General features: G+C 45.1%; 2 protein-coding genes across 2 annotated transcripts in view; one reads left to right on the top strand and one right to left on the bottom strand.

Annotated features, from left to right (window-relative positions):
- The window catches only part of LOC309584595 (small conductance calcium-activated potassium channel protein 2-like), a gene marked incomplete at both ends in the record, with an annotated part of 214,820 nt that extends 210,065 nt beyond the window's left edge, over nucleotides 1-4,755 (bottom strand). The window contains one exon of the mRNA XM_082300689.1: nucleotides 4,657-4,755. Coding sequence (XP_082156815.1) covers nucleotides 4,657-4,755 — 99 coding nt within the window. The remainder of the gene's footprint in view (nucleotides 1-4,656) is intronic.
- A 3,443-nt stretch (nucleotides 4,756-8,198) lies between these two features.
- LOC309584641 (small conductance calcium-activated potassium channel protein 2-like) overlaps nucleotides 8,199-22,664 on the top strand; it is a gene marked incomplete at its 5' end in the record, with an annotated part of 50,937 nt that continues 36,471 nt past the window's right edge. Inside the window, one exon of the mRNA XM_082300782.1 lies at nucleotides 8,199-8,347. Coding sequence (XP_082156908.1) covers nucleotides 8,199-8,347 — 149 coding nt within the window. The remainder of the gene's footprint in view (nucleotides 8,348-22,664) is intronic.

Below are 22,664 nucleotides of genomic sequence, written 5' to 3'. Positions count from 1 at the left end.
TGGCTCAAGAATTCAGCTACAGCCTCAACAAGGACTGAATTTAGGAACTTGGGGAATGTGGGGAGTGTTTTTTATGTTAATGGGCAAATTATAATAGGCATGTAGTGACTGTACATTAGCAAGACACTTCTAGAAATCGGGGGGCACATTAGGAGGAGTTATTCCCTGTGCCCTTCCAGGTGCCTGAATAAATGATGCCCTCTGTCATAGGTTAGCAAGCATAGTCCCGGAAGGGATGTCCTTGCTAAGGGGTGCTTACAGTTTCCTCTGGGAACTGATAGAACCTATCAGCTGGCCAGTTTGAATATGGACAATTCTCTAAGCCACTTAAAGTTGTGAACACCTCTGTGATCCACATTTAAGAATAGGCAAACCCCCCCCAAGCTCTCTCTCGTTTCTGGTGCTGGCACAGGTGGCTGCAGGCCCCGTGTGGGGGCCAGTGGGCCCGGCCAGGCCCTGCTTGGGCCAGGCCGGGCCGGGCCGGGCCACAGCCATCCTGAAGCCATGGACCTGTTCCAGCCATGGAACCCCCCCCCACTGCCTTGCCGTGGGCAGCCGGAGCGGCTCGGCTCTCCCCCCTCTCCACTGCGATAAGAAAAATTCAACATTCCAGCTGCAAAGCTGCAAGGCCGAGGTGAGATTAACCCTTTTACTGCTGTGAAGAGCTGAAAACCTGAGGGAAGAGAGAGAGGAGATGCTTAAAGCTGAAATTCTGTTGTGAAGCTATGATATATCAGAGTATCCTGTTGTAATTTCATGAAGATATGGGGGGTGGAGTGTTCAACTCGTAAGCAAAAGCACCTGCGCTGAGATAGGCAGATGCTGACGCAGCTGTAATTTCATGAGAAGTTTGGACAGGGAGAGATGGACCAGATGAGGACTTTTGCTCCAAACGGGAAAGGAGAAAACCTCAGTCCCTAGAGATGAACCAGATGAGGACTTTTGCTCCAAACGGGAAAGGAGAAAACCTCAGTACCTAGAGATGTTCCCAGAGATAGTCCTAAAGATGAAGATGATGAAGACCCTTTGCTCCCAGGGAAGGAGAAGGGCCTCTGTTTTTGTTTCTGAACGGCTCAACCTTAAAATTGTACCCCAAAAAACTTCAAGAGTGGACCCTCGAAAGCAGTTGCGGGAAAAGCTGCAAGTCGGGGGAAAGGACTCACACGCAGGCAGAGAGACTCCTCTTCCTAAATGGACTGAACAATATTTGGAAGTGGGTGGCTGTCTCGTTGTGATAATGTTTTCATTCATAGCATGAGCAAGAAGAGACTTCTCTTTCTAAATGGACTGAACAAGGTTATTATGGAAGTGGTAAACAGACTGAACATCTTAAGGGTTGTCTTTTTACATTGTCAGTGGGAGAAGGGAGGAAGGTGGGGGGAGGAGGAGAGTTCTGAAGGTGGTATAATTTTTTTTCTTCCCTCTTTTAGGTCTGTTAATAAACTTTATATTCTTTCAAGTTTGGTGCCTGCTTTGCATTTCTCCTAATTCTTATCTCACAGCAGATAAACAGTAATGAGTATTTTGGACCAAACCACTACACCCTCTTTAACACTAAAAATTGGTGTTAAGGAATTTTATTTTACCCAGTTTCCGGTAATTTGGTGACATAACCACCCAAGTGGGATAATATTTTTGTTCTCAAACTTTCTAAGCGTGCTGACCTGAAGTGTGGCCAGGATGAAACATTGTAATGACTAAAGCCCACTGTTGCAACCCTATAAACAATGGTCCAAAGTGAGACCCTTTGAGCTCTCCTGGCCCACAGCAGTTGCAACCAGCAACCTCCCTCTGAGTGAGGCCTCTCAGAGCCAGTGAACTCTCAAGTTTTCTATACTCAAAGGATCGCCGAATGATGATGGATCCTGGGCTGATACCCCCACTCCTCGAGGCTCGACCCTTCACCCATTGAGAAGATGCAAAGGCATCCAAAATGAGAATTTTACTGAATTCAAGGGGAATTTTTCACAGGTGCCTTTTACAGACTATGTATATCTGTGTGCATACAAGTGTGAATACACTATAGCAAACGTGGAAGAAATGCTGCTCTCCTGGATTCTTAAGTACTTTAGATTTGTTAGTAAGTTAGGCCTGTAAGTAAGTTACTGTTGTAATCTACTTGCTACTTTGGATGCTAGGAATTTAATTTTTTCATCTTGAAATCACATCTTTTGCATAATAAATATGAATTGGTTACTATAAAAGTTTTAGAAGCTTACCTGTTTTTAAAGAATCCAGTTTAGGAGCTATGAACTTTTTGGTCTTGGAGTTTAGGCAGGAGGATATATTCATTGATATGTTCACTGTTTCACACTTCATATCTTTTAGATCTTTTACCAAAGAAAAAGTAATTTCAACTTCTAAATTTCTCTCACTGCTTCATAATTTTTTTCTCAAATATGTCAGCTTGCCAAAGCCATATTGCTGATATCCTTTAATTATGGGTCAGATTTTCATTACTGTTTTAACTATCACCACACACTTTCTACCTGACACTCTTGTTACCTCTCTAGAGGTATTTAGCCTAAACTCCTCATGGGATCTTGACTATGTAAGTCATACCTAGTGTTTGGAGCCTTACTGCTTCAAATGTAGCTGCAGAATTTTTAATCATAAAAAACAATCAAAGGCATGAAGGTGAATATCATCTGTACCTTTTACAAACCTAATTTTCAAAGGGATCTTGTTTCAGTCGCGAAAAAGAAATGCTATGTGTGCAATCAGTATATATTAACCCCTACTGTAGCTTTTCACTAAAGTAATTGAAACAGATGCTGTAAATAATTTTATAGCTGATTCCAAATGGTGCTGTCATAAGCAAAATGAAAACTACAGCTCAGAATTTCACCTTCTGTGTAGTTCATTCATGAGCACATAGAAAATATTGCAATAATCTGGAGAATGTTTCTGATATTTTATTTTTACCTTGTTTTCATCATAATAAAATTGTACAGCCAACCCACATCCATTAAAATTTTAAGACCAGTTGAGATGCTGCTGTCATTTGCATCAATATAAATCAAATATCAGTGTGAAACTCATGGTATCAATATGGTTCGTATCAATACTAACATTTTCATTGGGCTTCTGCAGGGCTTGGAAATTCCAAGATTTCTGTTACAGTAACTCTTTTCCATACTGGAAATGCCAGGAATGATGAACAATTTGTTTTGAATAAATATTCAAGGAAAGTTAACCTAGAATTTACCTGTTGTCAAGAGATCTGTTGTCAAGGATGTAGTCAGAGATGATAATGAGGAGGGATAATGATCTAATATCTGCATCTTGAAGCATTTGCTTCTTATTTCTGAAGAGTGTTTGGAAAGAAGGAAAACATCATAACAGGGTTCTGCACATCCCTGTGGCAATATATGCTGTATGTTCTCTTCCTAATGAACTTATGGCCACTTTTTATTCCATCTGGCATCAAATTCCAGCTCAGAATGAAGAACAAAGACAAACATCCCAGAGGACAGCAGATATGAGTTTAGTCAACAGCCTTTAGAAAAACCTTCTGGGTCATCCCTGTACTTTCCACCTGTATTTTCACCAGATTGCAAACTCTGTATTTAAAGATATATGCATTTGACACTACCAAAATTTACTGAAAGGCTTTTTCAATAAAGGTCAATGACCTGAAACCTGTCAGATGCTAAACAATAAAAAAGAAGCATTTGGAAAAAAAAGTCTTCAATGCTACAGAAATGTTTTACTCTCTAAACATAAAATACATACTTTTACAAACAACAGATATACTAAAACACCTTCTCAAAAAGAGAAACTTCTTGCTACCATTTTTTTTCAGCCATAATCCAAATATCTATGTTTTAATAGAAGGTCTATATATTGAAGCTGCATTACTTTTATGATCAGTGGATCTTACTGTCATATATATTATATATTATGTCCATCATGAAACTCACAGGGAAATTTACATGGGGGCTTGATACAAATAAAAGTGGCAGGATCAGGAGGTTTTTTGCTTCTTATTTATTGTAAACATGTAGAAATTTCCATTACCATTTATTGCCCTACTCCCTATGTAACTTCAAGCAAATACTACAACACAAAAAAATTGAAATTAGATATGAAGTACTGAATATGCATGGCCTAACCAGTCAATGGTAACAAAAACTCTTATAATGAAAACTGCACTGCATAAATCCATTTAAAGCAATTGAAAACTATGGACCATATGTTATTAGACTTATAAGAAACAATGTAGGAAACTATGCACAAGCAAAACGCTTTAGGAGACTAGATACCATCCCAGTTCTACACCTGCAAGTAACTACATTAAGAAGCAAATATCTGTAGGTTTGTTATTAGAAGTGGTCCAATTACACATGTCCAAAGACAGTCAAGATGTGATATACTAACATTTAATGAAAGACTCTATTGAGATTTTGAAGCTGAGAATTGTATCAGGGTGGAATTGTTCCTCTGTATTTTATTATGCAGCTCTTCAGTCTATCTATAGAGGATGAAAGCCTTACATTCCATTACCACGGAATGAAAGACCATGGAATGGTACAAGTAAGCGTATATACTTTAAAAGTTATTAAATAAATATTTCTGTTATGGCTACCACGAGTTTGGGGATTAATTCCAACAAACTTAATCTCATATACAGTGAATAAATTCTGAAATACTCACCATGATTCCAGTGAGTAAACAGACCCCTTTCCCACAGTATGTATTAGGTACCATGTCACCATATCCAATGGATAGAAATGTTATTGAAATCAACCACATTGCTCCAAGGAAGTTGCTTGTAACATCCTGTTGATCATGGTACCTGAACAGAAAAACAAAACAGTTTCTTTATAATGAAAAGTTTTGTTAGATTTTTGTGCCGTCAGAAAGAAATCTCACTAACTGGTGTGTGGTGGATTGACCTTGGCTAACAGCCAAATACCCACCTGCTCACACCTCCCTGCTCAGCAAGGGGGAGGCAAAATAAGTTTGTGTAATGAGAAACAAAAATAAAATCTAAAAATCCACCTCCCACCCAACTCTCCATTTCCCAGGCTCAACTTCACTCCTTTACTCACAACTCCTTTATCTGTTCCCTCAAGCATCTCAGAGGGGATGGGGGTTACAGTCAGTATATATGTATTAGGCCTGGCTAGGATAGAGTTAATTTTCATCAAAGCAGCTCATGTGGTGCTGTGTTTTGGAATTTTTACCAAAACAGTACTGATAACACACTAATATTTTAGTTATTGCTGAACAGTGTTTGCACAACATCAAAGCCTTATCTGTTTCTCACATTGTCCTCCCAGTGAATAGCTTGGGGGAGAAGGAGTTGAGCAATAGGCTGTGAGGGAACACAACTGGGCAGATGACCTGAACTAACCAAAGAGATATTCCATCTCATATAATGTCATGTTCAGCAATAAAAGGGAAAAGAAGGGACTTTAAGGGGGTTAGACATCTTTTGCTCAAGAACTGGCTGAGCATCAGTATATCCACAAGGAAGTGGTGCATGATTGCTTTTGTATTACGTTTTTATTTTCTTCCCTCTTCTTCCACTTATCATTCACTTATTGTTTGCTTGTTTGTTTGATCTTAACCCCCAAGTTTCCTTGGTTTTACTCTTCCTTTCCTCTTCCCCTGTCCCACTGTGGGGGAGAAGTGAGCAAGCAACTGTGTGGTGCTTATCTGTCTACCAGGGTTAACCCACAACAACATAACAGTTTCTTTCTGCCACTTCTTCCTTCTCACACTTTTCTCCTGCTCCAGTGTATGGCCTCTCCAAGGACTCCAGGGGAATACCTGATCTCACAGGTTTCAGGGGAATCTCTGCTCTGGTGCCTAGAGCACCTTCTGTCTCTTTTTCCTCTTTCTGTGACCTTGGTGTTCGCACCGCTGTTTCTCATTCTCCTCTTCTCTTCTGCATGTGCAGTGTTTTCTGCCCTTTCTTAAATATGCTTTCACACAGGCACCACCAACTTTGCTGATTGGCTCAGATTTGGCCTGTGGTGGGTCCATTGCCAAGCCAGCTGGAATTGGTTGTGTCCATCATGGATGCCACACCTGCAGTCCCCCCCATACTCCAAACCTTGCCATATATACCCAATATATTGGTGATAAAGTTATTCTTGCAATCTAGTTATTTCTTTTTACAAGCATGTATAAGTGATTATATAAAACTCAATTACATCAACAGTAAAGAAACAGAAGATACAACAACAGCCCAAGTAGTACAGCTATTAATGCCATTTTATATTTTAGTATTCTGTTATTGCTATTCAAATAGTGGAAACCTCTTGTTTTTTAAGAGAATCTTTTCATGGGGGTATAAGTCCTGTTGATCCTCTGCAGTTGTATGACATCAGTCTACTATAGTTGCTCCAGTCTGAAGTATATACAGAAGCCAGAAATGGATGTGTGGACAAACAGAGAGCAGATCAGATCTCTGTCTCCTTGGCCTAAATTTAAATCTGTACTCAGTAATCTAATAATGAACTGTCACGCTGAATTAAACAATCTAGGATCTTCCCTCTCCTTCAACATATTTAAAATAAATAGAACTGTATGCTACTGCATTCCTCGTCATCACAGGATCTTCAATTTAAAAATAAGAAAACCTCCCTTTTGTGTTAAAGTCACCTACTAAATGTAATTTCCTGATGTGCTATTTGTTGTCTGATTTTTACTATTTTACTGGAACGTGTTCATCTTTTCCTTTAAGGAAAACAAGCTTAGATGAATAACCTAGTCTTCACATTACATATATATCAACTCAACCGGGAAGGCATAAAGACATCTTTTAGGTATGAAACTGGCTGTTACAACTCACTTTGAGGAAAAAAGGCCTAACACTAATGTAGATGGAATTTTGCTTCCCAGATGCAGAGTAGCTCTGCAAGAGAGACTACCTAGCTGCTACTGCAGCCTCAAGGTTGAAATAACCACTGCAGCTGCTATGTAGCCTCAGGTTAGTTATATGTGCTGTTGGATTCTCAAGGGTATTATTTTAACCAGTCCCCAAAACAGTCTCACAGTAAGTCACAGAGCACCATTAGGTAATTAGCTCATAAATCCATGGGCAATGTACTTTCCATCTGTAGTGGTTTAACTCCAGCCAGCAACTAAGCACCACACAGACACTCGTTCACTCCCCTGCCAGCAGGATTAGGGAGAGAATCAGAAGAGTAAAAGTGAAAAAAATTATCTTGTACTGAGATAAAACAGTTTAAAAGGTAAAGTAAAAGCCACACACTTAATCAAAGCAAAATAAGGAATTAATTCACTGTTTTCTATGGGCAGGCAGGTGTTCAGCCATCTCCAGGAGAGCAGGGCCCCATCATGCATAATGGTTACTTGGGAAGACAAATGCCATAACTTCAAATGTCCCCTCCTTCCTCCTTCTTCCCCCCACGTTATATACTGAGCATGATGTAATATGGTATGGAATATCCCTTGGGTCAGTTGGGGTCACCTGTCCCAGCTGTGTCTCCTCCCAGGTTCTTGTGCACCCCCAGCCTCCTCACTGGTGGGGTGGTACGAAAAGCAGAAAAGGTTTTGACACTGTGCAAGCCCTGCTCAGCAATAACTAAAACATGAGGGGGAAGGGGGGGGAGTCTTTTCAAAGTAGTCATTGCTTAGGGACTGGCTGGGCATTGGTCTGCTGGTGAAAGGTGATGACTGCCTGCCTTTGCATCACTTGTTTGGGTTTGTTGGGTTTTTCCCCTTTCACTTTTTAAACTGGTTTTATCTTGACTATGCTGTTGCTGGTCATGGTGTCGACTTCTTTGCTCTCAGTGCTGGTTTATTTGGCCCCTCACCTGCTCTTTGGAGTGCTCCCTCTCTTGCTGTACATCAAATTCCAGGACTTGCTAATGGCTGCTTTTGGCTTTTGCCATTTGCTGTGCTGTTTATCACTTTGTTGTTTTGCCTGGAATGTGCCTTGCATCATTATGTCCTTGCAGTCTCACACATGGTCTCACTCGCTCTCACCCTGTTTTCTGCACTTGCTTTCTCTCTTGGATTTTTTTCTCCCTCACGTCCTCCCGTTTGCTTTTTTGGTCTCTCTTTTTCTTTTCGTCTCCTCCTTTCGAAATCTCTTCTGCTCGCTTTGTCACTCTTGCTGTCACTTCTTTGCTTGTGCTTGTGCTCCCTCTTGCTGTCTTTCCCTGCTCCCAGTTGCTCTTTTCTTGACTTCTGTGAGAAGATGCCAGAAGCTTCCCCCCATGTCTGAGTCAGTGCCTGCTGGCTCCAAGACAGAGCTGCTGCTGGCCAAGGCTGAGCTGATCAGTAGCAGTGATAACACCTCTGTGACACACATATTTAAGAAGGGAACAAAACTGCTGTGCAACAGCAGCCAGAAGAGTGAGAATGTGTGAGAGAAACAGCCCTGCAGGCACCAAGTTTGGTGAAGAAAGAGGGTGTGACAGGGCCTTTCATCCCTGAGACTTATTTACTTCCCCCATGGCTAAGCTAGGCCAGAGTGGTTTGTCTTGTGATGAATTATCTTGGCTGAAAACACCCTTAGCCAGCAATAAACATCCTGCCTTGAATGCATGGGAAAGTGTTCCGGTTTGGCCAAATCTAGAAATATATCCTCTGAGAGAAGGCAGGCTACAACCATGCCTCCCCCACCAGGTTTGGGAAAAAATAAATTTTCCTCGAAGGAAAGTGAAAGAGATAAAAACTATTTATTTAACAAACACACGGGAAAAGAATAATAATGCCAAATAATAAAATCTCTTGCTCTGCTGAGAGAAACCTGGGAAAATTTCAGAGTCCTTCCATAGATCTCTCTCTCCCCATCCTTGGAGCTGGGACGGGGTGGTGGGCCCACCTCCAGGGCCAAGGCCTCGGTGGAAAGTCCTCCCAATGTATTCTGATGTTGAAACTGTCCAGCAGAGAAAAGGAATAAAATGCAGTCCCAGGAAAACAAAAGTTCAACTCTCTGGAGGAAAAGGAGCTGGGGGGAAAAAACTGCCGAAAGCTGGCTGGAAAGAAAAGCAAGCCGGGTGCTTCCCTTCCTTCTCGCTCTCCTGCCACAGTTGAAATAAAAGTCTCTATCTCTGTGTGACCTTGAACAGGCTGCAAACTGCTTTGAAAAAGTTTTGCTCAGTTTTTCCTCCCCCGTCTCAGGCTCAGTTTAAAGGCATAGAAAGGCACAAAAATTAATTTCTGGGCATAGGGCAGTGATATGGGATACACATCATAAAGTCACCCCAAGACAGAAAGGATAAGTGAAAATTCTGACTGACAGACACAAGCTCTTTTACAAATTATAAAAGACCACTATGATTTTCATAAAATCAGAAATCTCTTATATACTCTCTGAGTGTGTGGAGAGTTCTCCTCGAAAGTGGAGACGTCCATTTTGAGATACTTCGCTGGGATTGAGAAAAATTAGGAGATTGCACACCACCATCATTCGTTGGTAAGTGACATTGGCTCCTAATCTATACTATTTCTTTGCTAGCTGTAACATAAATACCTTTATTATCATGCAATGTCTTATGAACCCACTAGTAGTGTTTCTTTTGTTTATTCTGTGTAGTAAGTAAGCCCGTTAAAGCCTTACATCTGTTTTTCCTTGTGTCTATTCAATAAATGCATGTTATAATAGACCTGATCAGTCATTATTAAGAACTTGTGAGTGAGAGTGGGTTTTGGGGTGCTGGCTGCCTCAATAAAGCTGCTGTCTACTGCCAGAAACCTGGGCAAAGGCAGGGACTTGTCTAAGCTCTCCCCTCTCATTCGTAACAGAGGGGAGGAGGTGCTCCAGGTGCCAGAGCAGAGATTCCCCTGCAGCCTGTGGAGACGACCATGGTGATACAGGTTGTCCCCCTGCTGCCCATGGAGGTCCATGGTGGAGCAGATATCCACCTGCAACCTGTGGAGGACCCCATGCCAGAGCAGGGGAATGTGCTCAAAGGAGGCTGTAACTCTGTGGGAAGCTCTTGCTGAAGCAGGTTTTCTTGCAGGACCTGTGACTACCATGGGGGTCCCATGCTGGAGTAGTCTGTGAAGAACTGCGGCTTGTGGGAGGGTCTGCATTGGAGACATTTTGTTTTGGATTCAGTATGAGAATAATGTTGATAACACAGATGTTTTGGCTGTTTTTCATCAGTGATCACCCTGAGTCAAGGACTTTGCAGTGTCTCATGCTCTGCCAGTCAGCAGGTACACAAGAAGCTGGGAGGGAGCACAGCCAGGAGAGCTGACCCAAACCTGCCACAGGGCTATTCCACACCACAGAACATCATGCTCACTATATAAACTGGGATGAATTACCCAAAAGGAGCCTATTGCTGCTCAGGCACAGGCTGGACATCGATCAATGTGTAGTGAGCAACTGTATTGTGCGTCACTTCTTTTTCTTGGGGTTTGGGTTGGTTTTTTTTAAATTAAAATTCATATTATCATTATTATCATTAGCATTATTATACTTTGTTTCAATTATTAAACTGTTTTAATCTCAACCCACAAGTTTCTTTTTTTCCCACAATTCTCCTCCCCATCCCACTGGGGTGGAGTGGGTGAGCAGCTGCATGGTACTTAGTTGCCGGCTGGGATTAAACCACAACAGTGGTCCTTCATTGCACTCCTTCCAATATGTCCATGTCTCTCTTGTACTGAGAAGCCCAGAACTGGACACAGGAGTCCAGGTGTGGCTTCACCATTGCTGAGTAGAGGGAAAGGATGACCTCCCTCAACTTGCTGGCAACAGTCCTCCTAAGGGAACCCAGATGCATTAACATTCTTTGTTGCAAGGGCACATTGCTGGCTTGTGTTCAACTCAGTGTCCACCAGGACAAGGCAGAACTCAGTACTGACCCATGGGGTGCACTGCTAGTTACTGGCCTCACACTAGACTTTGTGTCACTGGTCACCATGCTCTGGATGCTCTTGCTCCTGCCTGCTTTTGCTCTCTCTCGTTTCACCACTCTCTCTCGCTGTGGTGGGTTGACCTTGACTGGCTGCCAGGTGCCCACCAAACCACTCACTCATTCCCCCTCCTCAACAAGACCAGAGGAGAAAATATGACAAATAACTCATGGGTCAAGATAAGGACAGGGACATTACTTATGGATTATCATCATGGGCAAAACAGACTTGACTAGGGGAAGATTCCTCCTCACACACTTTCCCTGCTCTAAGGTGGGGTCCCTCCAATGGGAAACAGTGCATCAGGAAAACACTGCTCCAGCATTAGTCCCCCACGAGGCCACAGGTCCTGCCAGAAGACCTGCTCCAGCATGGGCTCCTTTCCACAGGGTCACAGGTCCTGCCAGGAGCTCACTCAGGCATAGGGTCTCCACAAGGTAACAGCTTCCTTTAGGGCACATCCATCTGCTCCAGTGTGCTGTCCTCCATGGGATGCAGGTGGATATCTGCTTCACCGTGGACCTCCATGGACTTCAGGGGGACAACCTGTGTCACCATGGTCATCTCCACAGGCTGTAGGGGAATCCCTGCTTTGGCACCTGGAGCACCTCTCCCCCTCTCTTCACTGAACTTGATGCCTGCAGAGCTGTTTATCTCACATTTTTTCTCACTGTTGGGGTTTTAGTTTAGTCCTAGGTTTTTTTTCCGTTAAAGGAATTTTTCCCCCTATACATGTTGCTAGGGAAACAAATGGCTGAATACTTCAGGAAAACAAAGGACCTGGCTGCTCTTTTTGTTTCACCTGGGGGTGGGGGCACTCCGTCTCGACGTTCCAGAGAGAGAAGGAGTCTGCTTCTTCGGCTGCTTTTCCTCATTACTGGAGAAGCTCTGAGATCCCAAGCCCGCCTTCCCTGCCCCGCTCGGAGCCGGGCTGTGGCCACCCTGCCCCGCCGCTGCTTCGAGCCTTCGCTACATTGTAGCCCTGGCCGCCCTGCCTGCCCAGAACCCTGGGGGGGGGGGTGTTCTCCGTTTGGATACATCTTGTCTGCCACCCGGGATTTGTGCTCGTCCCTGCCGTTCCAGCCTGCCGTTCCTGAGGGTCCGGCCGGACACAGGGGCGAGCTGCCCAGGGGTTTGTGAAGCCTTTGTTCCATCCCTCCCGGGATCCCAGGCCACCTGTGCCGCGTGCTCCCCGAGCTCGCTCCGGAGCGCCCCCTGCAGCTGCCGGAAAACCATCACACCTACCCTGCTCACCGGGAGCCGCCAGCGCCCCTGTCGGCTGCGACCAGAACTGCACCCGAGGGGAAAGGGCCTGACAGCCGAGAAGGCTGGGACTGGGTTTGTGATTGTTTGCTGTTACTGCCATAGTTATTGTTGTTTGTTTGACTGGTTATATATATAATAGTAAAGAACTGTTATTCCTATTTCTTACATCTTTGCCTAAAAGCCTCCTTGATTTCAAAATTATAATAACTCAGAGGGAAGGGGGTTGCATCTGCCATTCCAAGGGAGGCTTCTGCCTTCCTTAGCAGACACCTGTCTTTTAAACCAAGACAGATCTTGGAGCCCAACCGTGGGGCCTGAGGGCATTAAGAGAGAGAGGTGAAAAAGGAATAACAGTTCCTGGACAACTTAATTTTGTGTGCGGGATATAGGAACCTTGCTAGGCAGCATTATGTGGTCTAGTTTACCCTGGTTCGGGTGTCACGTGGTCGTGGCTATATTCTTCCCCTTTGCAGCTCCTTACCTAAACATGGGTCCTCTGACTAAGGCTACCATTGCTGTTATCCGGTTTGCACTATGGGTCGAGAAGGTGAGGAATTCATGGGCTTTTAACTTCCTCCAGAATGTGGGCACGTGGATAAAGGGCTATCACACACTGAGTGCATGTTTTTGGGGTTATGTTAAAAATGGTACCTTCTGTGAGGAAATGACACCAGGGGAAGTTTTCTCCCAACCCCTCAACCAGTTCTTTGGGCCCACCCCACCAATTTTCGAAAGGTTTAGATTCCCTCTGAGTACTAACCAACTGGTGCTGGTAGGCCTACTCTATTTAGCACGCAGGAATAAGTTGAGATTGGCTTGGATAACTACCCAGACACCAGCCCCAGAGACTAGAGATCCTACCCCAGAGCCTGACCCTGCCCCAGAACCTGACACGGCCCCAGACACTAGAGATCCTACCCCAGAGCCTGACCCAGCCCCAGATCCTGACACAGCCCCAGACACTAGAGATCCTGCCCCACAGCCTGATACCGCCCAACAGCCCACCTCAGAAATGGACTACCCGAACTGGGTGGGCGTACTGGTGAAGGGGATGCAGGAGATGCGCCAGGAGATATGCCAAGTGCTAAGGGAATACACCTCTTCAGCTAGTGAAAAACCCTCTCCCTCCCCCAAAGACGGTGAGTCCGATGGTGCAGCGGTGGAACCCACGGATGTTATAACCGTCCAGGTTTCAGCTGAACCACAAGGACAACCACAGCCAGCAGCAGTCGCCCCTGTGCAAAGGAGGAAGTATAAGACCAAATCAGTACGACCAGTTAATGATGATGGGGAACCAGGGCCCTCACAACCAGCAGGAGAGCCAGAGCCAGAAATCATCACTGAGTGTCATACATGAAATCCCTATTTGTGCTTGGTCTTTGCATATTAAGTGCTTTAAATAATTAATTTTGAGTTAATTATTTTTAAATTGAATGTTACAATTAACCCATCAGCCCAGGTACAAAAATCCAGTTCCATTATCAGTGTTTCTATTTGTTTAAAGTTTATTAATAGAGTTGCACCCTTCCCAGTTAAAATTTTCCCAGTTAAAAATCACAAACTTGCCCCTTTTCAAGCTACAAACCACTGGTACACCATAAGAGTTACCTTTCCTGTGTTTACTGTATACTTTTACAAGTGTTCTGAGGTGTGTTGGATGTATTTTAATACTTTTTGTAGGTGTTTCACTTGCATTTTGATTCCAAGGCCAAAACCCCCCCACCCAGTCTTAATAGCCAGCAGCTATTTTTAGCTACAGAGCCATTACTCTGCAGGCAAGTTCCATGGCAACCTGAATACCTGAATTTTAATGAAGGTATTGTATTCCCTTATCTCTAACTGATACCACCCCCCTTGACAACGATGAGCCATTGGTGGACAGAGATGATCCATCAAAGGGAAAGCACCAATCGCCTTGGACCGAAGGGGCGGGCTGTGGGCGGACTGTGGGCGGATTGGGGGCGGAGCAAAAACTATAAAAAGGACGAAGCCGAGAGGCGGGCTCTCTTCTCTCTTCCCCTCTTGCTCTCTCCAGACTAGCTGTGGGAGACATCGGTGCTGGGCATTAAAAGCCTTACCCCTTTTAAGGGGCTTTTAGTAATTTTTTTTTAAGTCAACCCAGCACTGCAAGTTTTTTTTCTCTACCTGAGGTCTAGTGCTGTCTGAGCCAGAAGATCTCAAATCCCTGTGCTCCTGGGGCATACCATCTACCGAGCCATAGGATCCCAAATTTTTATATTTTTCTGATTTCTGTAATTTTTCAATTTTTTTCTGTTTTCAATAAATTAATCTTTTTAAGAGTTGTCTCATTTCTCACACTGAGTCCCTGTCTCACGACAGTGTCCGTGGTATGCGAAAAGACATTGTGCGAAGGGGGCGTGAGCCTTATACAACCTGGCTGCTTTGGATTCGGGACCTTATGGGCACAGGTGTGCAACTGGATAGTGGTGAGGCAAGGTATCTGGGATCGTTGACCCAGGACCCAGGTGTGGACCAGATATTTGTGAAGGAGCCAGGGCCCCTTTCTCTCTGGGAGTGGCTCTTAATGAGTGTGAGAGAAAGGTTCGTTCACAAAGACAGAATGCAGGAGTACCATCACAGAATGCAGTGGAAGACACTCAAGGAAGGGATCCAGCAGCTAAGAGAGGTGGCAGTATTAGAGGTACTCTTTGGGAGGGATGGACATCATGATAATGACCCCGATAAGGTCAGGTGCACAGGACAGATGATGCGGAACCTGGCAAAGCTAGGGCCATCGCAATACACCACCTTCATTGCAACAATCGATGCTGACAATAACCGAGAAACAGTGGGCTCTGTTGCCAACAAGCTCAGGAATTATGACAGTATGGTCAATGGTCCGCTGAAAGCTCATGTCTCTGCTGTTGTTAAGGTCCTCAAAGAGGAGATGAAGGACATGAGGGAGGAGATGAAGGCGGAGATGAGGGAGGAGATGAGGAAAGTCAGTGTGGCACCAGTGTGAGTCACAGGCCCCCAAGTCAGAGCCCGTCGTCCCCCTGCTAGAGAGAGAGGGTACACCCCATGAGCTGAGCTGTGGTTTTTCCTGTGTGAGCATGGGGAAGACATGAGAAGGTGGGATGGGAAACCCACCTCTGTCCTGGCAGCGCAGGTGCGTGAACTCAAGGAGGGAGGCACTAACCGAGGTGGTTCCGCTAAGGTGAAAGTAGCCTCAGCCTCCCGTGACTGAGCTGCCAGGTATTACAGAAGGGAGGATGATATGTCGGATCCCCTTGAAGGGACCTCAAGCAGGTACACCCAGGGAAAGAATGATAACCAGGGCTAGAGGGGCCCTGCCTCTAGCCAGGGAGAGGCACGGGAGAACCGGGTTTTCTGGACGGTGTGGATTTGATGGCCTGGCACATCAGAGCCACAGAAATATGATCCATTGGTTGATACTGGGGCACAGTGTACTTTAATGCCATTGGGACATGGTAGGGCAGAACCTGTATCCATTGCTGGGGTGACTGGGGGATCACAGCAGTTGACCCTTTTGGAAGCTGAGGTGAGCCTAACTGGGAAGGAGTGGCAAAAGCATCCAATTGTGACCGGCCCAGAGGCCCTGTGTATTCTGGGCATAGACTTCCTCCGGAATGGCTATTACAAAGACCCAAAAGGACTCAGGTGGGCATTTGGGATTGCTGCTGTGGAGGCAGAGGGCATTAGGCAATTGAACACCCTGCCTGGACTATCAGAAAATCCTTCTGCATTTGGGCTCCTGAAAGTGGAAGAGCAACGAGTGCCAATTGCCACCTCGACAGTGCACTGCCGGCAGTATCGGACAAATTGAGATGCTGTGATCCCCATGCACAAGATGATCCACGAGCTGGAGAGCCAAGGGGTGGTCAGCAAGACCCACTCACCCTTCAACAGCCCCATCTGGCCTGTGCGCAAGTCTGATGGGGAATGGAGATTGACTGTGGACTATCGTGCCTTGAATGAAGTGACTCCACCATTGAGCGCTGCTGTGCCGGACATGTTGGAGCTCCAGTACGAGCTGGAGTCCAAAGCAGCAAAGTGGTACGCCACTACTGACGTTGCTAATGCATTTTTCTCCATTCCTCTGGCAGCAGAGTGCAGGCCTCAGTTTGCCTTCACCTGGAGGAGTGTGCAGTATACCTGGAACCGACTGCCCCAGGGGTGGAAGCACAGTCCCACCATCTGCCATGGACTAATCCAAGCTGCACTGGAAAAGGGTGAGGCCCCAGAACATCTGCAGTACATTGATGACATCATTGTGTGGGGGACCACGGCATCGGAGGTATTTGAGAAAGGAGAGAGAATAATCCAAATTCTCCTGGAAGCTGGTTTTGCCATCAAGAAGAGCAAAGTCAAGGGACCTGCCCGAGAGAACCAGTTCCTGGGAGTGAAGTGGCAAGATGGACGACGTCAGATTCCCACTGAGGTCATCAGTAAGATCACAGCAATGTCTCCACCGACCAACAAGAAGAAAACACAAGCTTTCCTAGGCACCATAGGATTTTGGAGAATGCACATTCCTGAGTACAGCCAGTTCGTGAGCCCTCTCTACCTGGTTACCCGCAAGAAGAACGATTTCCACTGGGGCCCTGAACAGCAACAAGCCTTTGCCCAGATCAAGCAGGAAATCGCTCACGCCGTAGCCCTTGGCCCAGTCAGGACAGGACCAGAGGTGAAGAACGTGCTCTACTCTGCAGCCGGGAACAATGGTCTGTCCTGGAGGCTCTGGCAGAAGGTGCCTGGTGAGACTCGTGGCCGACCACTGGGATTCTGGAGCCGAAGCTACAGAGGATCCGAAGCCAACAGAGAAGGAAATCTTGGCAGCTTATGAAGGAGTCCAGGCTGCCTCAGAAGTAATCGGCACAGAGGCACAACTCCTCCTGGCACCCCGACTACCAGTGCTGGGGTGGATGTTCAAAGGAAAAGTTCCTTCCACGCATCACGCCACCGACGCTACTTGGAGCAAATGGATCACCCTCATCACGCAGCGCGCCCGAATTGGAAACCCAAGACACCCTGGGATCTTGGAAATAATTATGAACTGGCCTGAAGGTGGGACTTTTGGATTATCTTCTGGAGAAGAAGTGGAGGAGGTGACATGTGCCGAAGAAGCCCCACCATATAACGAGCTACCAGAGAGTGAAAGACAAAACGCCCTTTCACTGATGGCTCCTGCCGAATTGTAGGTGCTAGCCGGAAATGGAAAGCCGCTGTATAGAGCTCCACACGACAAGTCGCACAGGCTACTGAATGAGAAGGTGGATCCAGCCGATTTGCTGAACTCAAAGCTGTTCACTTAGCTCCGGACATAGCTGAAAGAGAGAAGTGGCCAAAGCTCTACCTCGACACTGATTCATGGAAGGTAGCCAATGCTCTGTGGGGTTGGCTGGAAAGGTGGAATAAGGCAAACTGGCAGTGCAGAGGAAAACCAGTCTGGGCTGCTGAGGAGTGGAAAGGCATTGCTACTCAGGTAGAGAAGCTATCCGTGAAGGTCCGTCATGTAGATTTTCACGTCCCCAAGAGCCGGGCTAACGAAGAACATCGTAACAACAAACAGATAGATCAGGCTGCGAAAATAGAAGTGTCCCAGATAGACTTGGATTGGCAACATAAAGGAGAGCTGTTCCTAGCTCGATGGGCCCATGATGCCTCAGGCCATCAGGGCAGAGATGCCACCTATAAGCGGGCACGAGATTGAGGGGTGGATCTAACCATGGACCGTATCTCCCAGGTGATCCATGATTGTGAGACATGCAATCAAGCAGGCCAAGCGGGTGAAGCCCCTGTGGTATGGTGGGCAATGGTCCAAATACAAGTATGGGGAGGCCTGGCAGATTACATCACACTGCCTCAAACCCACCAAGGCAAGCGCTATGTGCTCACAATGGTAGAAGCCACCACAGGATGGCTGGAGACCTACCCTGTGCCTCACGCTACTGCCCGGAACACCATCCTGGGCCTGGAAAAGCAAGTCCTTTGGAGGCATGGTACCCCTGAGAGAATCGAGTCTGACAATGGGACTCATTTCAAGAACAGCCTTAAAAACACCTGGGCTAGAGAACATGGCATTGAGTGGGTGTACCACATCCCTTACCATGCACCAGCAGCTGGGAAGGTTGAGCGGTGTAATGGACTGCTTAAAACCACCTTGAAGGCACTGGGTGGGGGGGACTTTCAAAATCTGGGAGGTTCATTTAGCAAGAGCCACCTGGTTGGTTAACACCCGAGGCTCCACCAGCCGAGCAGGCCCTGCCCAATCCAAAACCCTACAAACAACAGACGGGGATAAGGTTCCAGTGGTGCACGAGAGGTATGCTTGGAAAAACTGTTTGGGTTAAGTCTGCCTTGAGCAAAGACAAACCCATCCGTGGGGTTGTTTTTGCTCAGGGACCAGGTTGTACCTGGTGGGTGATGCAAAGGGATGGAGAGACCCGATGCATACCTCAAGGGGATCTTGTTTTAGGGAGAACTACCCATAGTTCTGTACTTGTATCAGTATCAGCATGTATATATGTGTTGGGAAATGGTTAGAGGATCAGGGACATGGATCATTGATAGAATTATGGGATCAATAAAAGAACTATACAAGCAATAGGCCTGCAAGCAAAGGTTAGTGTGAGAAACTGTCTGCATGAGAAAATCCCTGTGTGAGAAACAGGCCTGGGAAACAAAAAGGGAGTTTTGAAGCGATGCAGCTGTGCTGATAAGATGTGCTGACCGGGAGAGAAGGGAGGGTGAACTCTGAATTCTTTTAATCATAACATGACTATGGAAGCTTGCCAATGTAAGTCCAATTATGTAAAAGTAGAAATGTGCTGTGATAAGCTTTAAGCCACTTAGGAGTTAACAAGCTGGTATACTATATAAGTGCCTCTGGATTGCTAATAAACGGAGCCTACTTTTATCAACCATATTGGTTTGGACTGCAATTCCTCCCCCCACCGGAGTCCACAGACCCTTTTTCCAACATATATGTATATAATTCGGGTGATGCATGTATTTATATGGTTCAAAGGGTTAAGTTTCATGTAACATTTTAGTATGGGAAAAATTCGGGGTGGATAATGTTGGGGTTTTAGTTTAGTCCTAGTTTTTTTTCTGTTAAAGGATTTTTTCCCCTATACATGTTGCTAGGGAAACAAATGGCTGAATACTTCAGGAAAACAAAGGACCTGGCTGCTCTTTTTGTTTCACCTGGGGGTAGGGGCAGTCGGTCTTGGTGTTCCAGAGAGAGAAGTCTACTTCTTCGGCTGCTTTTCCTCATTACTGGAGAAGCTCTGAGATCCCAAGCCCGCCTTCCCTGCCCCGCTCGGAGCCGGGCTGTGGCCACCCTGCCCCGCCGCTGCTTCAAGCCTTCGCTACGTTGTCGCCCTGGTCGCCCTGCCTGCCCAGACCTCCTTGGGGGGGTGTTCTCCGTTTGGATACATCTTGTCTGCCACCCGGGATTTGTGCTCGTCCCTGCCGTTCCAGCCTGCCGTTCCTGAGGGTCCGGCCGGACACAGGGGCGAGCTGCCCAGGGGTTTGTGAAGCCTTTGTTCCATCCCTCCCGGGATCCCAGGCCACCTGTGCCGCGTGCTCCCCGAGCTCGCTCCGGAGCGCCCCCTGCAGCTGCCGGAAAACCATCACACCTACCCTGCTCACCGGGAGCCCCCAGTGCCCCTGCCGGCTGCGACCAGAACTGCACCCGAGGGGAAAGGGCCTGACAGCCGAGAAGGCTGGGACTGGGTTTGTGATTGTTTGCTGTTACTGCCATAGTTATTGTTGTTTGTTTGACTGGTTATATATATAATAGTAAAGAACTGTTATTCCTATTTCCTACATCTTTGCCTAAAAGCCTCCTTGATTTCAAAATTATAATAACTCGGAGGGAAGGGGGTTGCATCTGCCATTCCAAGGGAGGCTTCTGCCTTCCTTAGCAGACACCTGTCTTTCAAACCAAGACACTCACTCATCTCTCCCAGCTGCTGTTGTGCAGGGGATTTTTTACCCTTTCTTAAATATGTCATCACAGAGGAATTACCAATGTCACTGATTGGCCAACAGTGGCTCTGTCTTGGATCTGGCTGGAAAAGGCTTATTTGACATGAAGGAAGCTTCTGGCATCTTCTCACAGAAGCCACCCCCGCAGCTCCCCACCCCCACTACTAAAGCCTTGCCACATAAACCCAATACAGTGCTCTATACCACTCTGGTCTGGAGAACTCAGAATCTAGTGTTTATCTTCAGTTGTTTGAGCAAAAGCATCAATAGGCACCAAAATTAACATTAAGGACTGGAGCAATCTTAATTCCTCCTCTTTGGGCATATGTATTATGACGCACTAACTCCGTGATCACATGCTACTTTTTACCCTTCCAAAAACCACACTACTAAATTTTTCAGTGCAAAGTACAGCTCTGCACCAGGGATGGACAACAGTAGCACATAGTTTCTTGCCTCATTTTTTGGAAATGAAAAATCAGATTTTAATTTTTCATAGTGCTCTTACAGACTTGCTGCATCAAGTTAACCACATGTATTAAAGCTCTTTTTTTTTTTTTTCACTTTCTAAAGTTTCAGAACCATACTTCAGAGTTTGATTTGCCAGACCTGGATCCTCAAAGCCGCATCTAAAAACCAGTTAACTCAAAGTTCTCTGTAATTACAAGAATTTTTAATAATAAAAGCTTTGTTTCTTAAATTAGACATCCAAATGTTGCATGAAGAAAAACATTCTTCATTTGGCCAAAAATACTGGCATTGTCCAAAGCGCTGAAATAACCTTTCAAATGCCTCAGTATCCATAAACTAATCGACATGGATGGAAAATTCACAGAGAACAACTAACTGATCAGTATTCCCACAACACTCAGGAAAATGAGCTGTTGATACCTTTTTTCTTCTAGCAGTTCAACAGTCATGTCATTCACCATGGATAGCAAACTGAAGTCTCTTCTCAAGCACAAAGCTGATTCAGCTCAACATCAGCTTTCTGTCCTAGCTGTTTGGATACAGGTTGTGAAATCATCCCAGACGTTCTTTCTGAAGCTAATAATTCAAAATCAAAGGAAGTTCCTTAACAAGCTCTACTGTGATTCATATGTTATATTCACTAACAACTAATTCACTCCTAGAGTTTTCCTTTATCTTGCATTTAACATTTTCTATGGAGATACTGTGCTCCTACTTTACACACACACCCACACCCCAAAGGAGGGAGGGTTTGTGCTTTGTTCTGGGGGTTTTTTGTTTTGTTTGGTTTGGTTTAAAGTTGATATCATCAACTGGAATCAGTTGACATCTAAAGAATCTGAAGTACTTTGCCAAAGAAAAAGTTCAGAAATAGAAGCTTTAGAAAATTAGAAACAGAACTAATCATTTTGCACTTAAAACTAAGCCAACTACCATTTTTTCTGACATAGCATAGCAGAACTAGATAAAGGGGTTTTTTCTTTTCTCATGTATATAAGGAAAGGGGAGGAAAGAGGAGGAGAGGAAATTACACAGCAAAGATAATGCTGAATTCTCAGAGAAGACTCTGACAAACTGAGGAGTCCGAGGGTATTTTTCTCTCACAGATCTAATTTCATTTATCAGCATGCAAATTATTATTTTTTTAATTATTTTTTCCCTACAGCAGAACTTGATGTATTGCTTTCCATAAAAAGCAGTGAAGTACAAGCTCACAGTCATAAAATTTGTTCTTTATGTCCAAACTTATCAAAAATATAAACAATTTTTTTAGGAGAGATTATAAGTGGCTGCCATGTCCAGAACCTTCAGGCCCAGGGATTTGTCCTGTCTGGCCGCTGGAGCCCAGACCAAGAAAACATTCTCACACTCCATGTGCCCTTATCAATTAGTGTAACTGACCAGCTTTGGTTCTTATCTCTGTTAAAGTTTGTCAGTCTGCTTTGTGCATCTATATGTATTGCTTCTTTTTCCTTGTCATCCCATTTGACAAGGTCCTTAGTCATATAACCTTAAGGGAGCAGATGCTCTCTCATGCATGTACCCTTACAAATTTTACCAAGATGCTCTGGTTTAGGTCTTGACATGTTACCATCAAACTCTGTAGCATCGGGAGTATGAGATTATACAGTGTCTGACTCTTCTACTTTCTTTCCCTTACATTCTCATTCAAAAAAACATTAAGAAGAGGATAAAATTGAGCTTTTTGATTTTGCAGTTTCAAAGTTATTTTCTGTTTGCTTTTGGGACAGCATAACTCTTAAGGATCAATCAACCCTATCGGGACCATTCTCATTTTAATGACAATTATTATGAGAATTATTTAGAGAGAATAAGCCCTTAGGGGCCTATTAATTCTCCTCTTTTCACTTGCTTGACAGAACTGGCCTTCTGCAAGACTTTTCATATACTGAATCCAAAGACATGTAAAGCTCCACATACAAATGTGATTGCAGAGCTACAGCAGGAAGAAGAGGATTAGACACAGAACTGAAGATGTTTGTCCCTCTAGTAGAGTTGGGACCACTTTATACACACAATATTTCTGGAGCTACAAAACATTCATTACAATAATGGATAGACAAGACAAATTTAAG

This window comes from Coloeus monedula, assembly GCF_965178545.1.
Source record: "Coloeus monedula genome assembly, chromosome: W".
Classification (NCBI taxonomy): domain Eukaryota; kingdom Metazoa; phylum Chordata; class Aves; order Passeriformes; family Corvidae; genus Coloeus; species Coloeus monedula.
Note: the sequence above shows the minus strand (reverse complement) of the source record. Positions and strands in the feature narration are given on the sequence as shown.